General features: G+C 32.8%; 2 protein-coding genes across 2 annotated transcripts in view; one reads left to right on the forward strand and one right to left on the reverse strand.

Moving 5' to 3' along the window:
- Positions 1 to 16,269, reverse strand: part of LOC118186705 (uncharacterized) — a 1,213,074-nt gene extending 1,196,805 nt beyond the window's left edge. The window contains exon 1 of the mRNA XM_085822787.1: positions 15,987 to 16,269. The gene's annotated coding sequence lies outside the window, so the exon portion shown is untranslated. The remainder of the gene's footprint in view (positions 1 to 15,986) is intronic.
- Positions 12,807 to 13,178, forward strand: LOC146996048 (protein GVQW3-like). The gene has a single exon (XM_085823055.1). The coding sequence runs from the start codon at positions 12,807 to 12,809 to the stop codon at positions 13,176 to 13,178; it is 372 nt and encodes a 123-aa protein (XP_085679181.1).
- Positions 16,270 to 19,445: the final 3,176 nt, after the last annotated feature.

Consider the following 19,445-nt stretch of genomic DNA (forward strand, 5'->3'; position numbering starts at 1 on the left):
TGTAGGAAACTCGATTGGAAAATTTTAAGTCTTTCTTTTCTTTAAGACTTTAAGACTTTATTTAAATAGGGGATTTATATAGAATAAAATATAAAAGCATTATAGAGTCATTAGGTTTTTAGCCCATAGGGACAATTTGCCTAGAAGGGCTACTAATTTCGTTTTGGCATTTTGTGTCGGCTCATTTTTCAAATTGTTGCCTCCAAATATTAGAACCCTGCATTATATCTGAAAAAAATTAAGTAATGAAGAATCTCCATGCATGTATCCATGTTTCTCGCGCTGTGAAAAGATAACGGTACGTAGAGACATCAAATTTTGAATAACCTAGTCCCCCATTTAAAAATTTCTACAAATATCTGTTATTAGCCCAAAGAGCGTTAGCCCAGAAGGGCTATTAATTTCGTTTTGGCATTTCGCGTTGAAACCTTTAAATGTTGGTTCACTTTTCAAACTGTTGCCACCAAATATTACAGATCTGTATTATATTTAAATTTAGTTATTTGTAGTGTTCATTAAAATATTTATTAAGATTTCTATTTATTAATATTTATTAAGATTAATAAATTAAGATTTCTCAGTTATTGGTGTCTTAATTTAAAGAAATTTAAAGAAAATAAATAATGAAGAATCTGCATAAATGAATGTATGGTTCGTGCTCTGTGATAAAACGACGGTACCAACAACCATCAAATTTTGAATAAGGTACGTTTCCACCCGAATATGGGCATCTGGAAACCCAAATTTGGAATTTGTTTTATTATCTATTTCATATTTTGTCAAACATTAAAGAATTTTTGATTAAAAAACTCGCGATTTCAAAGTGAGCAATGGCAAAATGGTACGGGGAAAAATAAATAAGTAAATAAATAAAAATAAATAAAAAATCTTATATCCATCAAGCGAGATTGGGTGTCGGAAATTCTAAAGATATGCTCTTTTAAATATTTTCTGATGTTGCTATTGAATTGAATTTTATGGTTTAAGTGCAACGAACATGATACTTAATAAAAAAAGGTTACACACAAAAAGTTAAAAAACGCCCTTTTGAGGCTTAAAATCAAATTTCAAAGCTTTAAGATTTTTATTTTTATTCGTTTATTTATATATTTCTTTATTTTTGAAAGAGGAGACATGGAAAATGTGTAATGACCTCACCAGGACTCGAACCTGCACCTCTCGAAATACGCTCGGTGTATGCTACCGCTACACCACAAAGACACCCAAAAAGGAGGAAGAAAATACCTTATATACTCCTCTTTTAAAGAGTGACTGGGGATTAAGTTACCCAATCGCCAAATGCTGGTGGTGACGAATTATTACCCACCACCTTTTAATTCGCCACTGTAGAACTATTGAGTTATTTTGAAGCGAGAAATGTGAAAAATATGCAATGCCTCGGCGGAACTCTAACCTGGACCTCTCGGTAGCCGAATATGCTACCGTTACATCACGAAGGTATGCAGAAAGGAGGGAGAAAATGCTTTGTAGTAGGGGGTCTTTAACTTTTCACGCCCGAGAACCACATCAATAAATTCACAAAGATCCGCGGTCCTCATGTCTGTCAAAAAAATAGTGTAGTCAGAAAATTTACATAAAAAGGGAGTTTTTTTTTTTTTTTTTACAAGACTACAATTGATTCTAAGGAAAGAGATAGTGTTACAGATTTTCATAAACATATGTTACGGTGAAACACTGAAATCTGGAGAATGTCGACTTTCACCGGTGAATGTCAACATTCACATAGTCTCTTGGTGTATGTCCGAAATATTTTCCAAATACTCTTATTTCTGACTTACACCGGTCAATGTCGACATTCACCATGTACTAATGTGTACATGGTGAATGTCGTCGACATTCACCATGTACACGTCGACACCATGTACACACATGTACACGTCGACATTCACCATGTACTAATGGTGAATGTTGAACCGTATAACAATATTATATTTTCTTCTACGTAATTCAGTCGCGAATAAACGCGCTTGAGACTTGAAATAAGAACTTAAGAACATGAGAACCTAAAACACACAATACATTCAAAATAAGAAAGGAAAATAATAGAAGTTAAAAACTTACTTAATTATACAGTACGTTCTAAATGAGAAAATAAAATAACAGTCATAAAAAACTTACTAAATCATGTGATTCAAATCTTATTTATTTGCAACAACTTAAACTATTATGGCACTTTATGACCTCTCTTTTCGACTTTCACCAGAGCATATCTGCGATTGTCGACATACACCGGTGAGGGTCCGAATATATAATAAGAATGTACTGAAATATTCGGTCTTTCACCGACGTATTTGGTGAATGTTGATATTCTTCGGTGAAAGTCGATATTCTCCAATTTCGGTCTTTCACGGTAACATATACATTGGTTCCCAAAAGTCAAATGGAAATCGAATTAAAATATTTTAAACTTTTTTTAAGTATGAAAAAAAGTATGAAGATGATTGTACAGAACGATGTTGCAAATTGCATTTACAATAAAAAAGGAAAAAAAAACTTACATTACTGGTGGGAGATGGTAGTTAGTTTAGTTTTAATGTGAGATTTGACATTTTTTTTTTTGCTTGATTAAAGCTTCAATATCCGATTTAATCTGTGTTGTTGCAATTCGTAAAGTTTCCTTCAAATGTCTGTCTGTCAAACGTGTTCTTGTCTTTGATTTTAGGATTTTCATTTTACTAAAAAGATGTTCACATATGTAGGTACTTTCAAAGACAGAAGACATGAAGAGTGCATATTTAGAAATTCCTGGATACTTGTCTTGGGTCGCATACTTCGAATAAAAATCAATTAATGTAGGATTATCAAGAAACTTGCATTTTACTGCAGAGTCACACTGAAGATCTATAAATTCTAATTGAAGTTCAGGTGAAACACATATTACATAAGATAAATTACATAAGATAAAGTGAAATTTTTCAAAATTCGTCATTTTCAAAAGCTTTTATCTCAAATAATAGCAGGCATGTCAATAAAATGTTTTAAATATCAAGAATAAAAGAAAAAAATTACGACAAAAGCTGATAAGGCAATTTTTCTTGAAATCAAAATTTCTTAAAATTCTTCAAATTCAAATGTGAGGCCACTAAAATGCCTTTACCGGGCCACCTGTGGCCCGCGGGTTGAAGACCCCTATTTTACAGCATAGGGTGCAGAATTTCACTGAGACAGCTTGAAGACTGTTAGGTAGGAAAGTTTGTTACAAAAAACAAAGAAAATTATCTTATAGGGTTTTATTTATTTGTACTAACAGTTATTTTGTTTTTTGAGTCTTTCCTGAATTCTTCCCTCGTGTTATGTAAATGAGGAAGTAAATGAGTTAGGGAGAACGAAAGTATTTAAACTGTTGGAACGAAAAGGTTAGGCAGAGCGTGATTTCGCTAACTTGAAGCGCACGTTGCTGGTTTCTACCCCCTGTAAACCGACCTCGTTCGAAAGGCCTTTTTTCAAAATGTTCGTTATATTTCTAAATTTATGGGACTTTTTTATTGGATTTCATTCACACTTAAATATAATCACTACAAAAGTGTTAAAAAATTCATTATTTCGTGAAATTTATGCAAAAAAAAAATTAAATTTTTATATCTAAATTAAAAAAAAAAAAAAAAAAAACATCAACTATCACTGAGAAGAAAATAATGATGATAAAAACATATTTTGGACTTCATTTTATGTATATTAACCATAAGCATACAATGAAATGGAATAATTGGAAAATTTTAATTCGATAGTAATGTATGGGTAATACGTCAGTCAATACACCAAAATTTTTTTTAAAAATGCATACACTAGTAAAGAAAAAATTACATAATTTAAATTCTGTAAAGCTAATTTTTTTAACTCTTAGTCTACATCATGCATAATAATATACAAACTCTATATGTGAAATTTCAAGTGATCTCACTTGAGTAAGGAACTTTTAGAGTTATGATAGTTTTTGTGTATACAAATCATAAAAGAAAAAATTATCCAAAATCGCATTTAAAGTTTTCAGATTAACATTACGTGATGTATATATGTTACCGTGAAAGACCGAAATTCGAGAATGTCGACTTTCACCGGAGAATATCAACATTCACCAAATACGTCGGTGAAAGATCGAATATTGCACTACATTCTTGTATATTCGGACCCTCACCGGTGTATGTCGACAATCACAGATATGCTCTGGTGAAAGTCGAAAAGAGAGATCATAAAGTGCCATAATAGTTTAAGTTGTTGCAATAAGTAAGATTTGAATCACATAATTTAGTAAGTTTTTTATGACTGTTATTTTATTTTCTCATTTAGTACGTACTGTATAATTAAGTAAGTTTTTAACTTCTATTATTTTCCTTTCTCATTTTGAATGTATTGTGTGTTTTAGGTTCTCATGTTTTTAAGTTCTTATTTCAAGTCTCAAGTGCGTTTATTCGCGACTGAATTACGGAGAAGAAATTATAATATTGTTATATGTTCAACATTCACATTAGTACATGGTGAATGTCGACATTGACCGGTGTAAGTCAGAAATAAGAGTATTTGGAAAATATTTCGGACATACAGCAAGAGACTATGTGAATGTTGACATTCACCGGTGAAAGTCGACATTCTCCAGATTTCGGTGTTTCACCGTAACATATACACAACATATATATATATACATAACTATTCATGTCGCCATACGGAAATTACAAAATACATAATTAAAATAGTTTGCCAGATTCTCCAGACTAATTTGAGATGCTTTAAATTATTTAGTTAAGAACAACATAAAAAAGGGTGAAAACTGCATTTTTAGTTTAACTTTCACTTTCGCTGTGGAAAACAATAACTTCCGGTTTGTCGTCTCTCAGACAAAGTGTTGTATATCCACTTCTAACCAACATACCAAGAAAAGGAAAGTTGTTTTTGATAGGTCAGAGTGCGGCCTTTAAAAATATGAAATAAAAAAATGAGTTTTTTTTTTTTTTTTTCAAAATCGGCCTTTCGAACTAGATCGGTTACCTTTAATATTCGCTATTCATTCTTGCTGCCGAGTTATTATTCTGATGGTATGGTTTTCTCAGTCAACCTCTTAGCTTACATTGAATTGGGTAGTCCCGCACTACTCTTTTTTAAAGTTCTAACCGTAAGAGGTTGGTGTTTTTGTAAGCAGCAGGTAAGTCCGTGGTGTAATAGGTAAGTCCGTAAATATTTTATGTTCAATAAAAGGGTCTTTTGCACACATTTCCTGCTTGTATTCATCTTCAGGCTTGAGCCAGAATACATTTTATGATAGCTGAGCGTACTAGATCTTACAACCTTTGTATAATATTCACAGTTTCCAAGTTCTCGTTGTTAAACAAATCAAAACAAAAATTGTTATATCTTAATTTTTAACATTTCCTGAATTGAATTTAATAACCATTTCCATAAAAAATAAACGGTCCGGAAGCAAATTTTATAAGCTATTTTGCATTATCAAAAATACGATTTCTAATCTGTGAAACGAGCAGAATTTAAATTGAAGATTCTACATAAAATTGTGTTAAAAATGTAAAACTTAAATTCGTCAAAGTTACAGTAACAAAGTTATTCATAATGTTTCAATAAACTTAAACAAAAAATTCTAAGTTTTAATTTAGTAAATTTCTTCAAAAATAAATGCCCCAGCTACAAACTTAAACTGTTTTATATTATTAAAAAGACTATTAATCTATAAAACGGATAGGTTTCTGTTTTGAGTTACTCTCTAAACTTGCACTAAAATATTAAATTCAGTTTCAGTAAGAGAGTTAAGAAAATTTATTTTAAATAAATACTTTCTCTATTATCTCAAAAAAAAATTTAGAAGTATAATATTCTTTAATTGGTTAAAAATAACCAATTGCAAAATTAATATTTTTTTGTAAGACAGCAATAAAAATATTTTTAACGCTTCTTATCTTTAAGTTTTAACATTGAGTTTATAAGACATTTCATAAAATTATGCATCTTATTGTAATGAATTTTGTATGCATCTTTATATCCTTTTTACCACCACAAAAGAGCCCACCAACGGCCGAGCGGTAAAGACGCTAAACACTAGTAATTCGGTCCCAGCGAACGGGCTGGGCGTTTCCGTGGTTTCTTTCATGTGTAACTTGTATACGAGCCGGTTTCTTTAGAAAGTCCTATGCGAAGGCTTGTTTGGTTTCATTTAATTATGGTATAGCACTCAAGGGCTATCTGCTTAAAGGTGGTGTGTATTTAATTATGGCAAAGCACACTAGGGCTATCTGCTTAAGAGGAGGGATGCCTTCGTGGAGGACTTTCTAAGGGAAACTGGCTCGTATACACGTTACACATGGGGAAAACCACGAAAACACCCATGCAGCCAGCCCGTTCGCGGGATTCGAACCTCGGACCGAACTACCAGTGTTCAGCGACTTTACCGCTCAGCCGTTGGTGGGCCCTATCTGCTTAAAGAGAAGGAAGCCTTCGTGAAGGACATTCTAATAGAAACTCGCTCTATACAAGTTACACATGGCGAAAACCACGAAAACTCCCATGCCGTCATCCCGTTCGCTAGGATTCGAATCCCAACTGAACTACCAGTGTTCAGCAATTTTTACCGCTCAGCCGTTAGTGGGCTGCTCTACGAAGGCATCCCTTTCCTTAGGCAGACCGAACTAGTCCAGCACTGTAGATCAAAAAACATTTACCATTTAGGTCAAAAGTCAAGAAAACAAAGCCCACATCCATTCTTTTCAATGTTCTGCAAAGAGTTATCAAACGGTCGTATGGGTGCTCTGGTAGTGTAAGTGGTTAACATATCTAGCTGATCACAGGAACATCCAAGTTAGTTCGAATATTGGCAATAGCATAGTTGGTTTTCATGTTTCTAACTTCGGAAAATCTGATAATCTCTACAGTGACGCTCGAACTAAAATGTGGTGGCTGATATAGTTCGACCGTCTCAAGCGCAACCCTGGTTGGCCTTCTGCCAAAACACATAGACTCGCCCAAATGGAGCGGTGTTACTTGTTGCAACGTGAAAGGTCTTCTCTTCTCCGGAAAGAGCTATGCTGGAAGGAAAGAAAGTCCCATCCTTCCACCCAATTTTGAGAATAATTCGGTCCGAATGGCGCATGCGTGTTTGCGCTCATGGTCGCGAATAAGGCGGTCGAACTATAACTTGTCAGCCTTGGATTTGGTCGAATGGGATTCATGTTCTCTCCCCAGTTGCCCTTTTAGGTAGTGGTGGGAGGGATGTAAAGATTTACCGTCTCTCTTCTTGTTGCTTTCTTGTGGTATAAAACAGTTACCACGACAAGCTAGCAGTTAGAAGATCCGTTTGAACGACGGTGAGGGCATAGCTAATTTAAAATATGTGCGAGTCTCTGCTTTTGGCATCATCTCCTCGGAAAAGTCTTAATTAAAAACACTGCAAACGCTAAGTTTCATCCTCATTTTTCCAAGTGGAAACAGTCTCGCACTTTGGAGATAAAAATCTGCTTTATCTCGAAAAGTATTGCCACTGCTCGCTTTCAAATCGTAGAGTTTTGTTAATAAAGAATTTGTACGTTTTACCAAATATAAATTAAAATAGCATTCCCAAACATTAAATATATTATTGCTATATAAAGTCATGTTCTGACGATGAAGAAAGCACGCAATTTTATGTGACGTCACTAAACGCCGAAAAGTTTTCGTTAATGTCAGCATTTTAAATAATAGCTCCTGTTGGTAACTTTTTTGTTTCATATTAAAATAACTGACACGGTATGTTACTGTCATGTTAATTCTTTTATTGATATTGATAAAAAATTTTTATATTAAATTAAATTTAAATCATGACGTCATACGTATACGTATTAGCCTGAAATTCAAAAGTTTTTGTTTCCTGGTTTGGCAGCAAAAATTAAATACGAATTGGTTGTTGCTTGGAAAGAATGAACTGTCAGGTTGTACGTAGAACTTATAAATTTATTTGGCAAACTTGCCGGCTAGTAAAATATTAAGAACTGAAGCCTTCTTTCACATTAAACTATATATTAAACGTCAGAATTAGTCACAAAATCCTGTCATGTTGGCTTTTTGTAAAGCCAACATGACAGGTTGTTTGTTGACATGACATGCTAACAAGCAACATGACATGTTGTCAACGACATGTCATGTTGTTTTTTGTTATTAGTATCAATATTAGTTTATTTTTTTCTGCTAAATTTACAAATAATCGTGTATTATATTCTAAACTGAAACACATAATTTAAAGTTCTAACAATAAATTTGCTGCTGCTGAGTTTTTTGGTAGGTATCTTTTTTATGATTTTGTTATTAAGTGAACGTTCAGGAATTAAGAAAAAACGGTACTATTCGGTTTCGAGGGCCGTAAAAAAATTGCAGCGAAAATGCGCAAATGCAATCTAGCAAACGCCATTTAACAGCCCGCCAAATCTAGCGTACGTGCTGATTTCAGATTGCGTAAGTTTATATAGTTCTATATTTCTTAAGACGCCATTGAAATACTAGTTTAATTTTAAATCCTTTTTTGATATCCTGTGGATTTAACAATTTGGGGATTGCCCATGAGTCGGCAACAGCAAAAGTCGGCAACAGAATTTTGAGTAAAGTGCAGAATCACCCACTGCTTGACGCGTTTTTAAGAATTGCACATACTCGGTATCCATGTGCACATCAACCCATTTTCACTTAAAAAAAATCCTAGAATTGCACAAAAATGGCACTGCGCACACCCTTGATTTTATCTATATACACATCGACCTATTTTCACTTAAAAAGTAAAAGAAAATTGACAAAAATCCCATTGTTTTTACCCTTGTAAAAAGCGGCAAACAAATAAGTGAGCGATTCTGCACTTTACCGAGAATATTTTCGAAGAAAAGGCATCATTCGTTATAGAAAATTACGTTTGAACAACCAACGAAATGAAATTATGCTTTAGCGATAAGTTGGTAGCGAAATAGCAATGCAGGTATCCATTCGGTTATGTTTAGCAATTTTTATATAAATTATAATAATGATCTGAAATAGTTATTTACTCTTACGCTTCTATTCAGTCATGTTTAGCCTTTTTCATATAAATTATAATAATAAAAATGTATTATATGAAATTAACCTTTCATCTAAATTAAAACATCAATCTTAAATAGTTATTTACTATTATACTTCCTTTCTTGCCGCAATTATTAGGGTTGCCGCAATTATTTTTGGCCGCATTGGCATCAACAATAGTTTGGCGATTTTTTACGGCCCTCGAAACCGAATAGTATCAAAAAAACTACTTATAAGTAAATATTTGAAGCAAGCTATGTTTGCGAATAAATAAAAATTCAAAAATCTAATATGCTTTCTGAATAGTTTAATGTTTTTCTGTTTCTGTAAAAAAAGTTCCATTTAAAATAAAATCCATACATTGAGGAGACTTTTATGGATTAGTAGCTAGAATATTTATAGCTCATATTGGGGTCTTTTTCAGATACAAAACATGAAGACAAATAAAAAGATTAAAAACCGCGAAAAAAATTACTTGTCACTAAAATACCACTAGGAAATTACACCACGAAGAATGGGGTTGAAAAGTATGCTTCAAGTCATTGCACTTGAGATCTGTTTCTTTATTAGTATCTCAAAAAATATTACAAAAATAAGCTTTTATATTTGTAATCCAAGCGAAACAGCTGAAGTCAGATAAATAACTTATAAATACCTACTTTTCTTTTTTTGTTATCAGTAGTAATATTTTTTATTTTATTTTAAAGTTCTTACTTTAAAGTAAGACAAATAAAATAATGCAGTTAAACAGTTAATTTTGCGTACTAATACCTCAATTCCAAAAATGGCGAAACTGCATCCACAGACGTTTATGTGGAACAATCATAAGCCATTATTGCCCATGATATACTGATGGAACATGAAATCCCAAAATCACTTTAAAGGAACGAAACATAGGTAAAGCATTTGTACGAGTTTTTACAAATAAATATTTGAATCGGATGTTTACTGCCAACAACAGTGTATGTCACTGCCCGAAATAAAATAATTTTGTATTCCACGGGCCAGTTTGTTGCTATTCGGCAAAGCGTAAGATCTCTCAAATTTAATACACTCGTGTTAATAATTCCGCACGAAATTCTTCAGTATTCACTATGTTTAGTCCGTGCAGTCTAGCTTATACCTTATGATGGTAATCTCAAACTCGCTGTCCGTAGGCAGCATGCGTCCGGCGAAATAATTTTATGGGGCCCGTGAAGAAATTAAAATTATGTATTTGTTGCATACACGGTGTTGCAAAGATTTCACGATTGTAGTTATATGAAGTTCTGGCTAAAATTATTTTCATATCCATTAATTATGGACTGGCAAATCTATAAAGAGCTAATTAATTTATGATATGACATAAATCTTATTAAAAAATTTGAGAACACACAGATTTTTTGCTAAATTTTATTCGTACTTCTGTCAAAAAATAAATAAACTCTGCTCCGAATTTTTGCGCCAAGAATAATCGTACTGGTTTGGAACACAATTATATGTGAAAGGCCTTATTTAAGAGTTGAAAAGTATTGAGAAAAGAACCCGATTGGCAATCTATAATTTTAAATAAAAATAATTTCTAAATTTTTCTCCAGTTCTTGACGCCCTCATCTGCCTTCGTGTGCCCAGCTCTAGTAAGTAATAAAGAAGTTTATAATTCTTTACAGTGAAACATAAGTATTTTTTATGAATCGAAGAAACAATTCATAGACGAGAAAAAGAAAATAGGTTGTTATTCCTTATTCACAAGTTTATTGTTGTTTTTGTTGCTACTTTTCTAATTTGTCTTACTGCAACATCAGAAAAAGCCCACGAAATTCACCGTGGTAAGTAGTGTAAGACTGGATCTGTCGTTGGCTACAACCTTATGCAGGTGACAGCACGACTTTCTCAGTTCTGCCCCCCAATTTTGATGAAGAGCACCCCGGGAGTGACTGGTCCGAGGGTCTCCCGACACCTTTTTCCCTACCACCACCTCTCGAGAGTATTTTAGTTACTCGCCGTATATTTAGTGCCTCCATGCCGCACAGACACTATACATTTATAAACATCTTCACTGTGATTCGAGTCCGGGCCCTTCGGTATGACAGTCAGAGTCACTAACGATTATCCCGGGTGGGTGGCATTCTCAAGTTTTGTCTTCTTTTATAAAAGTTCTCTGAAAACTTTAAAAAATATTCATACCTTTTTTGTTTTTCGTTTAAATCAAAGTACCGTAATTTCCGGAAGAAACGCCGCGGCGTTTACGTGTTTAAAACTTAAATTTTCAGCGGGTGCGGCGTTTCTACCCATGCGGCGTTTAGGTGCACTAAAAATAAAATATTTCCTACGATGGTCATTGTACATAGTTTGGATGGCCTTGTCATTGTGCATAGACTGGTGCTATTCCTACACAAAAGACCACTCAGTTGCTTTTTGCGAACGTTATTTTGTTTACATTCTTTCCCTTGAACGGACCTACATGCCTTATTCACCCTAAACGAGATCTCAGAACAATAACATTCTTCCCCCCTTTCAAATCAACATTCTCATCAGTTTTAATAGTCTCTCTTCTCTGCTATTCGATGAATCTTCCAAGACCCATCCTCCCCCCACCCCTGCCTTTTCTGCAATTTTTTTCAAAGGCGGACACGACTCCACTTGCCTCGCAATAACGAACTCTGATGTATTTCCCCTTCAGCATGGATGGATTTTTCTTGGCATTCTGCCAAATACAGATCCCATCAGTTTGAGTACAAGTACTTGTTGGATAGTTTTTAAGTAAGAAGGGAGCGGAAAATTTTTGAAAATGTCTTTAAATGGCACAGAAGCTATACATTTCTTACCTTTAATTTATTTTTCAGTTATGGTTTCATTTCATGCATTTTTCTTAACTGGTATGTCATATATCAGGACTTAGGTTGAGTTTTTGCATCTATACGGCCCACGATGATGTCACGCGCAATTTAATCTATTGCGGCGTCTACGCTGATGCGGCGTTTCTGTGTAATTTTAATTTTTTTCCCGCCATTTTTCTCGAGTGCGGTGTTTACGCTGATACGGCCTTTCTTCCGGAAATTACGGTAATTTATTTAATGATTAATTAAACATGATAGAATTATATGAAAGAACTGTCAGTCTAAGAATTTAATATTTAACTGTCAGTATATTTGAACTGCAAAACATAACCAATAAAAATGTCTCGTAGATACCGATCTTTGGACTACAAACAGAAAATAAACATAAATTTGAATTTCTTTCTTTTCGATATTATTATTATTCCAAAAGATCTATTAGTCTGGAAATGCGATTTTGCGTGCTCCACTGTAAATGCGTTATTTACATTTTTCATTCGAGTCTGTTGCTATTAGGAAAAAAGCAAGCTACTGATAAATCATATTAGGGTTTAAAAGAGCCCTTTTGGGCGATCGTTAAAATCTGAAACCTTTCAGATTTTTTATTTTTCTTAGCCCAAAGGGACGGTAGCTCAAAAGGGCTATTAGTCTCAAAACGGCATTCTGTGGCATGTCACTAAAAGCGCTGAATCACTTTTCAAATTGTTGCCACCAAATAGTATCGCCCTGTGTTATATTTAAAGAAATTAAATGTCGGAAAATCTGCATGAATGTACAAGGCTGTTCAATAAGTTTGCGGAGCGCCATCTGTTCGTCAATATTAGACCTAAAACTTCGACGCGATTTTCATATTCGTTCTTTCTTAGGAACATGTCAAAAGTTTCATTTCCATCTGTTAATTTATTCATTGTTTAACCGCCCTTTATATCTAACGTGTTGTGGCTTTTTTCGGGTATGGATAAAATTGAGCAACGTGCAGTTATCAAATTCTTTGTAAAGAAAGGTTTAAAGGCAATGGAAATTCATACCGAAATGGTGAATGTGTTGGGTGAATCTGCTCCTTCAAAAACAATGGTTTGCAAGTGGGCTAGTTTATTCAAAAGTGGTCGTACCAGCCTTGAAGAGGATCCGCGAGAGGGACGTCCAAAAACTGCATTAACACCGGAAATCATCGGAAAAATACCAGATATGGTATTGGAAAACCGTCGATTGACTGAAAGAGATTTAACAGAGGCTTTAGGCATTTCATTGGGCACAGTGAGCAATATTTTGAGTGTTAATTTGGGTTTCAAAAACTCTGTGCAAAATGGCTGTGGCATTCTCTAACGATGGAGCAAAAGCACATTCGGATGCGACTTTGCCAGCAACATTTGGAGCGTTTTAAGAAGAATAAAAGCGACTTTATCCGTCGATTTATCACAATGGATGAGATTTCGGTTACCATCATGATCCTGAATCAAACCAGGAGGCTAAGGAGTGGTGTGAACCCGGCTCTTCGGCGCCGAAGCGAGTTCGTGTGCAAAAATCAGACAAGAAGGTATAGGCAACACTTTTTTGGGATGCGAAAGGAATTTTGTTTATAGATTACCTTCAAACTGGCAAAACAATCAATTCGGATTATTATTGTAACCTTTTGAATCAATTAGACGAAAAAATTCGTGAAACAAGACCCGGGTTACAGAAGAAGAAAATCATTTTCCACTAAGATAACGCACCTGCGCACACAGCTCAAAAAACCATTGCTAAAATAACTGAATTCAAGTACGAGTTGTTGCAACATCCAGCCTATTCGTCAGATTTAGTTCCCTCCGATTTCTGGCTCTTCCCACACCTCCAACAATATCTCCGTAGAAAACGATTTTCTTCAAACGAAGAGGTAATAGCTGCCATGGAAGGATATTTTGCAGAGCTGCCGAAAAACCACTACAGTCAAGGGATCCATAAATTAGAAGACCGTTGGAATAAGTGTATTGAAGTTGAGGGAAACTACGTTGAAAAATAAAGTCACTTTTACAAATAAAAATTGGTTTCTTCATTTCCGTTCCGCGAGCTTAATGAACAACCTGGTATGTATGCTTCTCGCAGAAAAACAACGATACCTAGAGACATCAAATTTTGAATAGCGTAATGCTCCACTCGGACATGGGCTCTTGGAAGCCCGAATTTTGAATTTCGAATTTGTTTTATTACCTATTTCATATTTTGTAAAACTTTAACGAATTTCTGATTAACAAACTCAACGATTTCAAAGCGAGCAATGACAACACTGTACGAAGGGGTGGGGGAAACACATTTTTATCTCCAGTGCGCAAGACTGTGTATCGGAAATTTTAAAAATATGCTGTTTTTAAATATTTTGTGGTATTGCTGTTGAATTGAATTTTTTGTGGTTTAATTGCGAAGAACATGATATTGAATAAATAACGGCAACCCACAAAACGTTAAAAAAACGCCGCTTTGGGCGTAATATAAAATCTGAAAGCTTTCAGATTTTTTTATTTATTTGGTTATTTATTAACTACTGAACTCAATTTAAAATTCATTTTCATAATTTTTTAATGTATGCTTTGATAAATATTTAGTAAGCGGAATTAAAAATTCATTTAAAATATTCTTTATTTTGTTAATAAAACTTTTCATTTCGTTAAAAAGAAATTTGAGCGGGTCAGCGTTTTGCAGATCTTGCGTTCAAATCACATACGATATGAGTTTGAGACTACTTTATCCTTAACTCCTTTCGCGATCTTTTTTTGACGTTATTTCGCCAGATTTCGTTGTATGTAAGTAGAGAAAAAGAGGAATTTTATTGCAGAAATAATATCTATGATGATTACTACAGACTACTGCGCCCACTGTTATCGGATTCTTCAACAAAACAACAGGAAAAAACATCGATATTTGAGTTAATTTCAGTCCTACCAATATATACTAAAAAATAGAAATGTTGTTTTGTTGAAGAATCCGATAACAGTGGGCGCAGTAGTCTGTAGTAATAACATAAATGTAATTGAAATCTGAAAAAAAGAAATAAGAACATCTTCATTTTAGTCTTCGCATTTAGTTGTTTTTTTATACACCGGAAAATAAAGTGATTTTAAACACTTTTTTTATTCAAGTGTTTTCAGAGAATATTAAAATTAATTGTCACATTAAAGATATTACACAATTAATTGCAGTATTCTTTAAAGCTTATTGTGAAATTTTTATTGCATCTAAAGTGTAGAATTGTTGAACTGAAACCACAAATTAAATTAGTGGAATTAAAAAAGCAATAATTTTAGTTTTTTATTAAAGCGTTAAATATTTTTATGAAATTATACTAACTGGACTCATTACAATCATTACACATTTTTTTCTTTTCAATAACAACAATTTTTGCCTGTCCGTGCAACAAGCTACTATACTAAATGAATAATGAAATAAATTAATGTCCGGAAAAAAATGAGCTAATCATCATTAATTACGCTAAAAACCGCGAAATGGAGAAAGAAATAGCATGTTTTAATAATATTTTTTTTATTTCCACCATAAAATTTTATCGCTTATTTATTACGTTGTTAAAAATGAATAAATAAAATATTTAAAGAATTTTTTTATGGACGTCATATAGAGTTTTATTATTCATTCACAAAGCTCATTTTCTGTAACTGACTTTTATGAGAAATAAAGAAATCTAAACGTCGTTTAGTTTTCAATAAATAAAACTCATCTTATTAAAAATAAATAAAGACAATTTTTCAAGAATTTTTTTATGTACGTCACATAAAATTTTATCATTGTTTTATGAAGCTCAGTTTCTGTAACTGACTTTTATGAGACGTTAAGAATTCTCATCTAAACTAAACGTCATTTAGTTTCGAGTAAATAAAGCGATATAAATATTAAACAATTCACATTTCACCAATTATTTTCCGGATTTACTTGTGTAGCGAATTATGTTGTTTTAAATAAATTTTCTTATTTTGTTTCTTTGCAAAATTCGCTATATTCATTCATATATAATATATATATATATATATAGAATGAAAATATTTTTTAAAAACAGAAGTTCTGAATTTCAAAAATAAACCCTGACTGTCATAGATTTCGTTTAGAATGAATTAAAAAATGTAAATAACAGAAAATTTCACTTACCCCTTTTTAGGAAAATGCACTCAGAGAAATACCCAAAAATGTCCACCACTTTTTCAGTAATAATCCGCAAATGTCAATCAAACCAGTAGTATCAAAACAAGTCGTTCCTGATGTCAAAATCGTAATCGCCTTTCAAAAGAGTAAATCTTTTCAAACCGACAAAACAAGCTCACATTATACTTTATCGAAACCCCAATGTGGAGTGTTACGATCTGACAGCCGGGCTGTTCGCTTACGCACCACGGGGTTGAAGCAGACGAATCTTCCAACCAATCCCTGTCCTCGTCGGCTTTCAAGTCATACTCGCTGATGAAAAGACTAAACCAGTTATTCAATGTTCGAATGATGATCTTGCCAATTCAAATAACTTTACGCGTTTATGCGCTGTTTAGAAAATCGTTGCTGTTTGTTATTCATACAAGAAAGATGTAGATTAACATTTAAAAAAAAAAAAAAAATCTATTTAACTGTCCGCCTGGTTGATTTTTTTTTTTTTTTTCCTGTGATTCTTTTAGGGTTTTTTTTACCTCTTTTATTTATTTCAATGTTATTTTTATCTTAGCAATTTGTGTGATATGTATGAAATTTACGATGTTCATAAAAGTAGAAACTGATAAATGCACACATAAAATGTTTCATTTAAAGTTGATCTTTTTAGCATTTTTTATCTCTGCGAAGTTTGTGGGTCAGTGACTTAGATTTTCAGTGTTTTATGAGAAAATTCTTTGTCAAAATACGCAGCATGTGACGAACAGATACGTGATGATGATAATAAATAGTATTAATTCTTGCTTCTACAATAATATTTTCGTGGTATTTATTATGGCGATACAGATACATCCCGCTCCCAATTTACCAAGTCAACTCAAAACCACGATCATTCGGCGGGCAATTAAAAAGTAATAGAAAACAGGAATAATATAACTTGTGATTAAAAGAAAAAATACTATTAACAATTGACCTGCATTTCCAAGTAGTTTAACTAGGGAAAAATTTTAAATAAATTAAACCAGGATTCAGTAATTAAAAAAATAGATGACAACAAAATAATAAACATCATTAGAAATGAAAAAAAAAAAAAAAACTATGACATAAAAAAACATATACAACATAATATGAACAGTTTATTCATTAAAAATTTAGAACATATCCGTTTTTTTTTTTTTTTTCGCCTTGAGATTGATAATCAATCTTACTTTGCAAATGATTTAACAATGTTTATCCCATGGGCTTTACATTTAATTTTGGATTTTTCATCGACAGTTTTGTTTAGCGCTGATAGTTTGAAATAAAAATTTTCAGATTTTCCGCATTAAACAAATTTGCTTTTTTTCAGACACATTGAGTTTTATCCATAGACTGGTCAAACAACTCACGATAATCGACGATTGATTGTAACACTTATAACTTCTACAATTATAAGCGCTCCTTACGGCAAGGAAAGATAGCAGTAATATTAAAACTCGTTGTAAGCCATCTAATGCTATACTGAAAATTTAAGTGACTTCTAGTAAAAAAAAGACCCACCAGCGGCCGAGCGGTAAAGTCGTTGAACACTGGTAGTTCGTTCAGCGGTTAGAATCCTGCAAACGGGCTGGCTGCATGGGCGTTTGTGTCGTTTTCTCTATGTGTAACGTGTTTACGAGCCAGTTTAAATAAATAAAGACAATTTTTCAAGAATTTTTTTATGTACGTCACATAAAATTTTATCATTGTTTTATGAAGCTCAGTTTCTGTAACTGACTTTTATGAGACGTTAAGAATTCTCATCTAAACTAAACGTCATTTAGTTTCGAGTAAATAAAGCGATATAAATATTAAACAATTCACATTTCACCAATTATTTTCCGGATTTACTTGTGTAGCGAATTATGTTGTTTTAAATAAATTTTCTTATTTTGTTTCTTTGCAAAATTCGCTATATTCTTTCATAGTTCTTTGTCATAATCAAATGAACTAAGCCAAGTAAACCAATCCATTTAAAAAAATCTCTTTTTATATTGAATGAAGAAATTATCTGCTTATGTGTTTAACGTTTGTTTATTTATTTATTTGCATGACGTCTGTATGTACGAACAGAATAAAGGACTCTTTTTTTTTTCCAAAACGGATTGTGAAATGGATTTTTTTCGCGATATATGTACGTGTGTACATATGAACCTCGCATAACTCAAAAGCGGTTAACCTTAAAACGCTGAAATTTTGTATATGAGACTGCTATAACATTTAGATTTATACCTCCCTTTTTTATTGCATTTGGTAGTAAAGTGTGTGTACACATATATTAGAATTTTTTGTGGGAATATCTCCTAGGAAAAGAAGTGAACTTTAATGCTAGTGTAGTAAAATAAAAAAAAATAATAATAAATAAAAAAAATTAGTATTATTTATAACAAGTAAAAAATTAATCAAGTAAATATATGAAAATGGTATAAAACAAAAGTGTTAAAGGGAAAATGAATCAATTATTGCTATTGAAGGGAAATTAATTGACTTTTCAAGAGGAACAAACCAGTTTCCGATCAATTAACAATAATTAATAGAAGCGAATGTGTTTCGTCGTCTTAATATGCAAAAACCAGTTATAAACTATTAAGCTAGGAAGATATAGAGGCAAAACTGATTCAAATAACTAATTAGGAACAAATCTTAAGAGGATAGTTAAGTAACTGTTTAGAAGTTGTCCAATTTGATTCAAAGTCAAGAACAAATATTAACTAATTATTTAAATAAAGACTTAAATATCCTTGCATAAAAAACCATTCCCGACACGTAAAATATAAAAAATATGACGAAAATTTATCAAGCAATTAAACTTAATTGGATCAAACTGATAGCAGACCTTAAAATTTAACCCCTTCAAGGCACCTGCATTTTCCGAGAAATAATCGCAATGCGAAAATTCTTGTCCAATCTCTGCGCAGGATTAAAACAAAGAGCTTTAAGATTATAAATAATACTGCAGCTATTTCGCACTCTCTTTTGCTGCCTACGCTTGGTAGCTAAAGAACATCTCTTACTTGGCTGCTAGCACGATGAATTTTGCAGGCTTGTTCTTGTTAGTTACTGTCAGACAAGTGACATAAGTCAGAAGAAAAATAACAGCAACAAATAGTAATAAATACGGATGATCACGTGATGAATAATAATAACGGATGATCACGTGATTGTGTGATTCTTCAAAAGTTTCCGTCATCTTTTAACACGTAATCGATATTTAAATGATCTTCTAACTTCAATTCACTCACGACTGCAAAATAATTGGTGTCATCTCTAGTCAAGCGGTCATCTAATATCAAATTATCTGCTACGAAATAAACTATCATCAAACACATACAATATATATATATACATATTGGGTTTGTATAACATATGTTATGGTGAAATACCGAAATCTGGAGAATGTCGACTTTCACCGGTGAATGTCGACATTCACATAGTCGCTTGGTGTATGTCCGA

This window comes from Stegodyphus dumicola, chromosome 8 (assembly GCF_044657685.1).
Source record: "Stegodyphus dumicola isolate Sdum_Otavi_A_Nest chromosome 8, ASM4465768v1".
Lineage (NCBI taxonomy): Eukaryota > Metazoa > Arthropoda > Arachnida > Araneae > Eresidae > Stegodyphus > Stegodyphus dumicola.

Excerpts from the sequence above, each read along its gene's own strand:
- LOC146996048 (XM_085823055.1), top strand. The coding sequence starts at position 12,807 with ATGGATAAAATTGAGCAACGTGCAGTTATCAAATTCTTTGTAAAGAAA.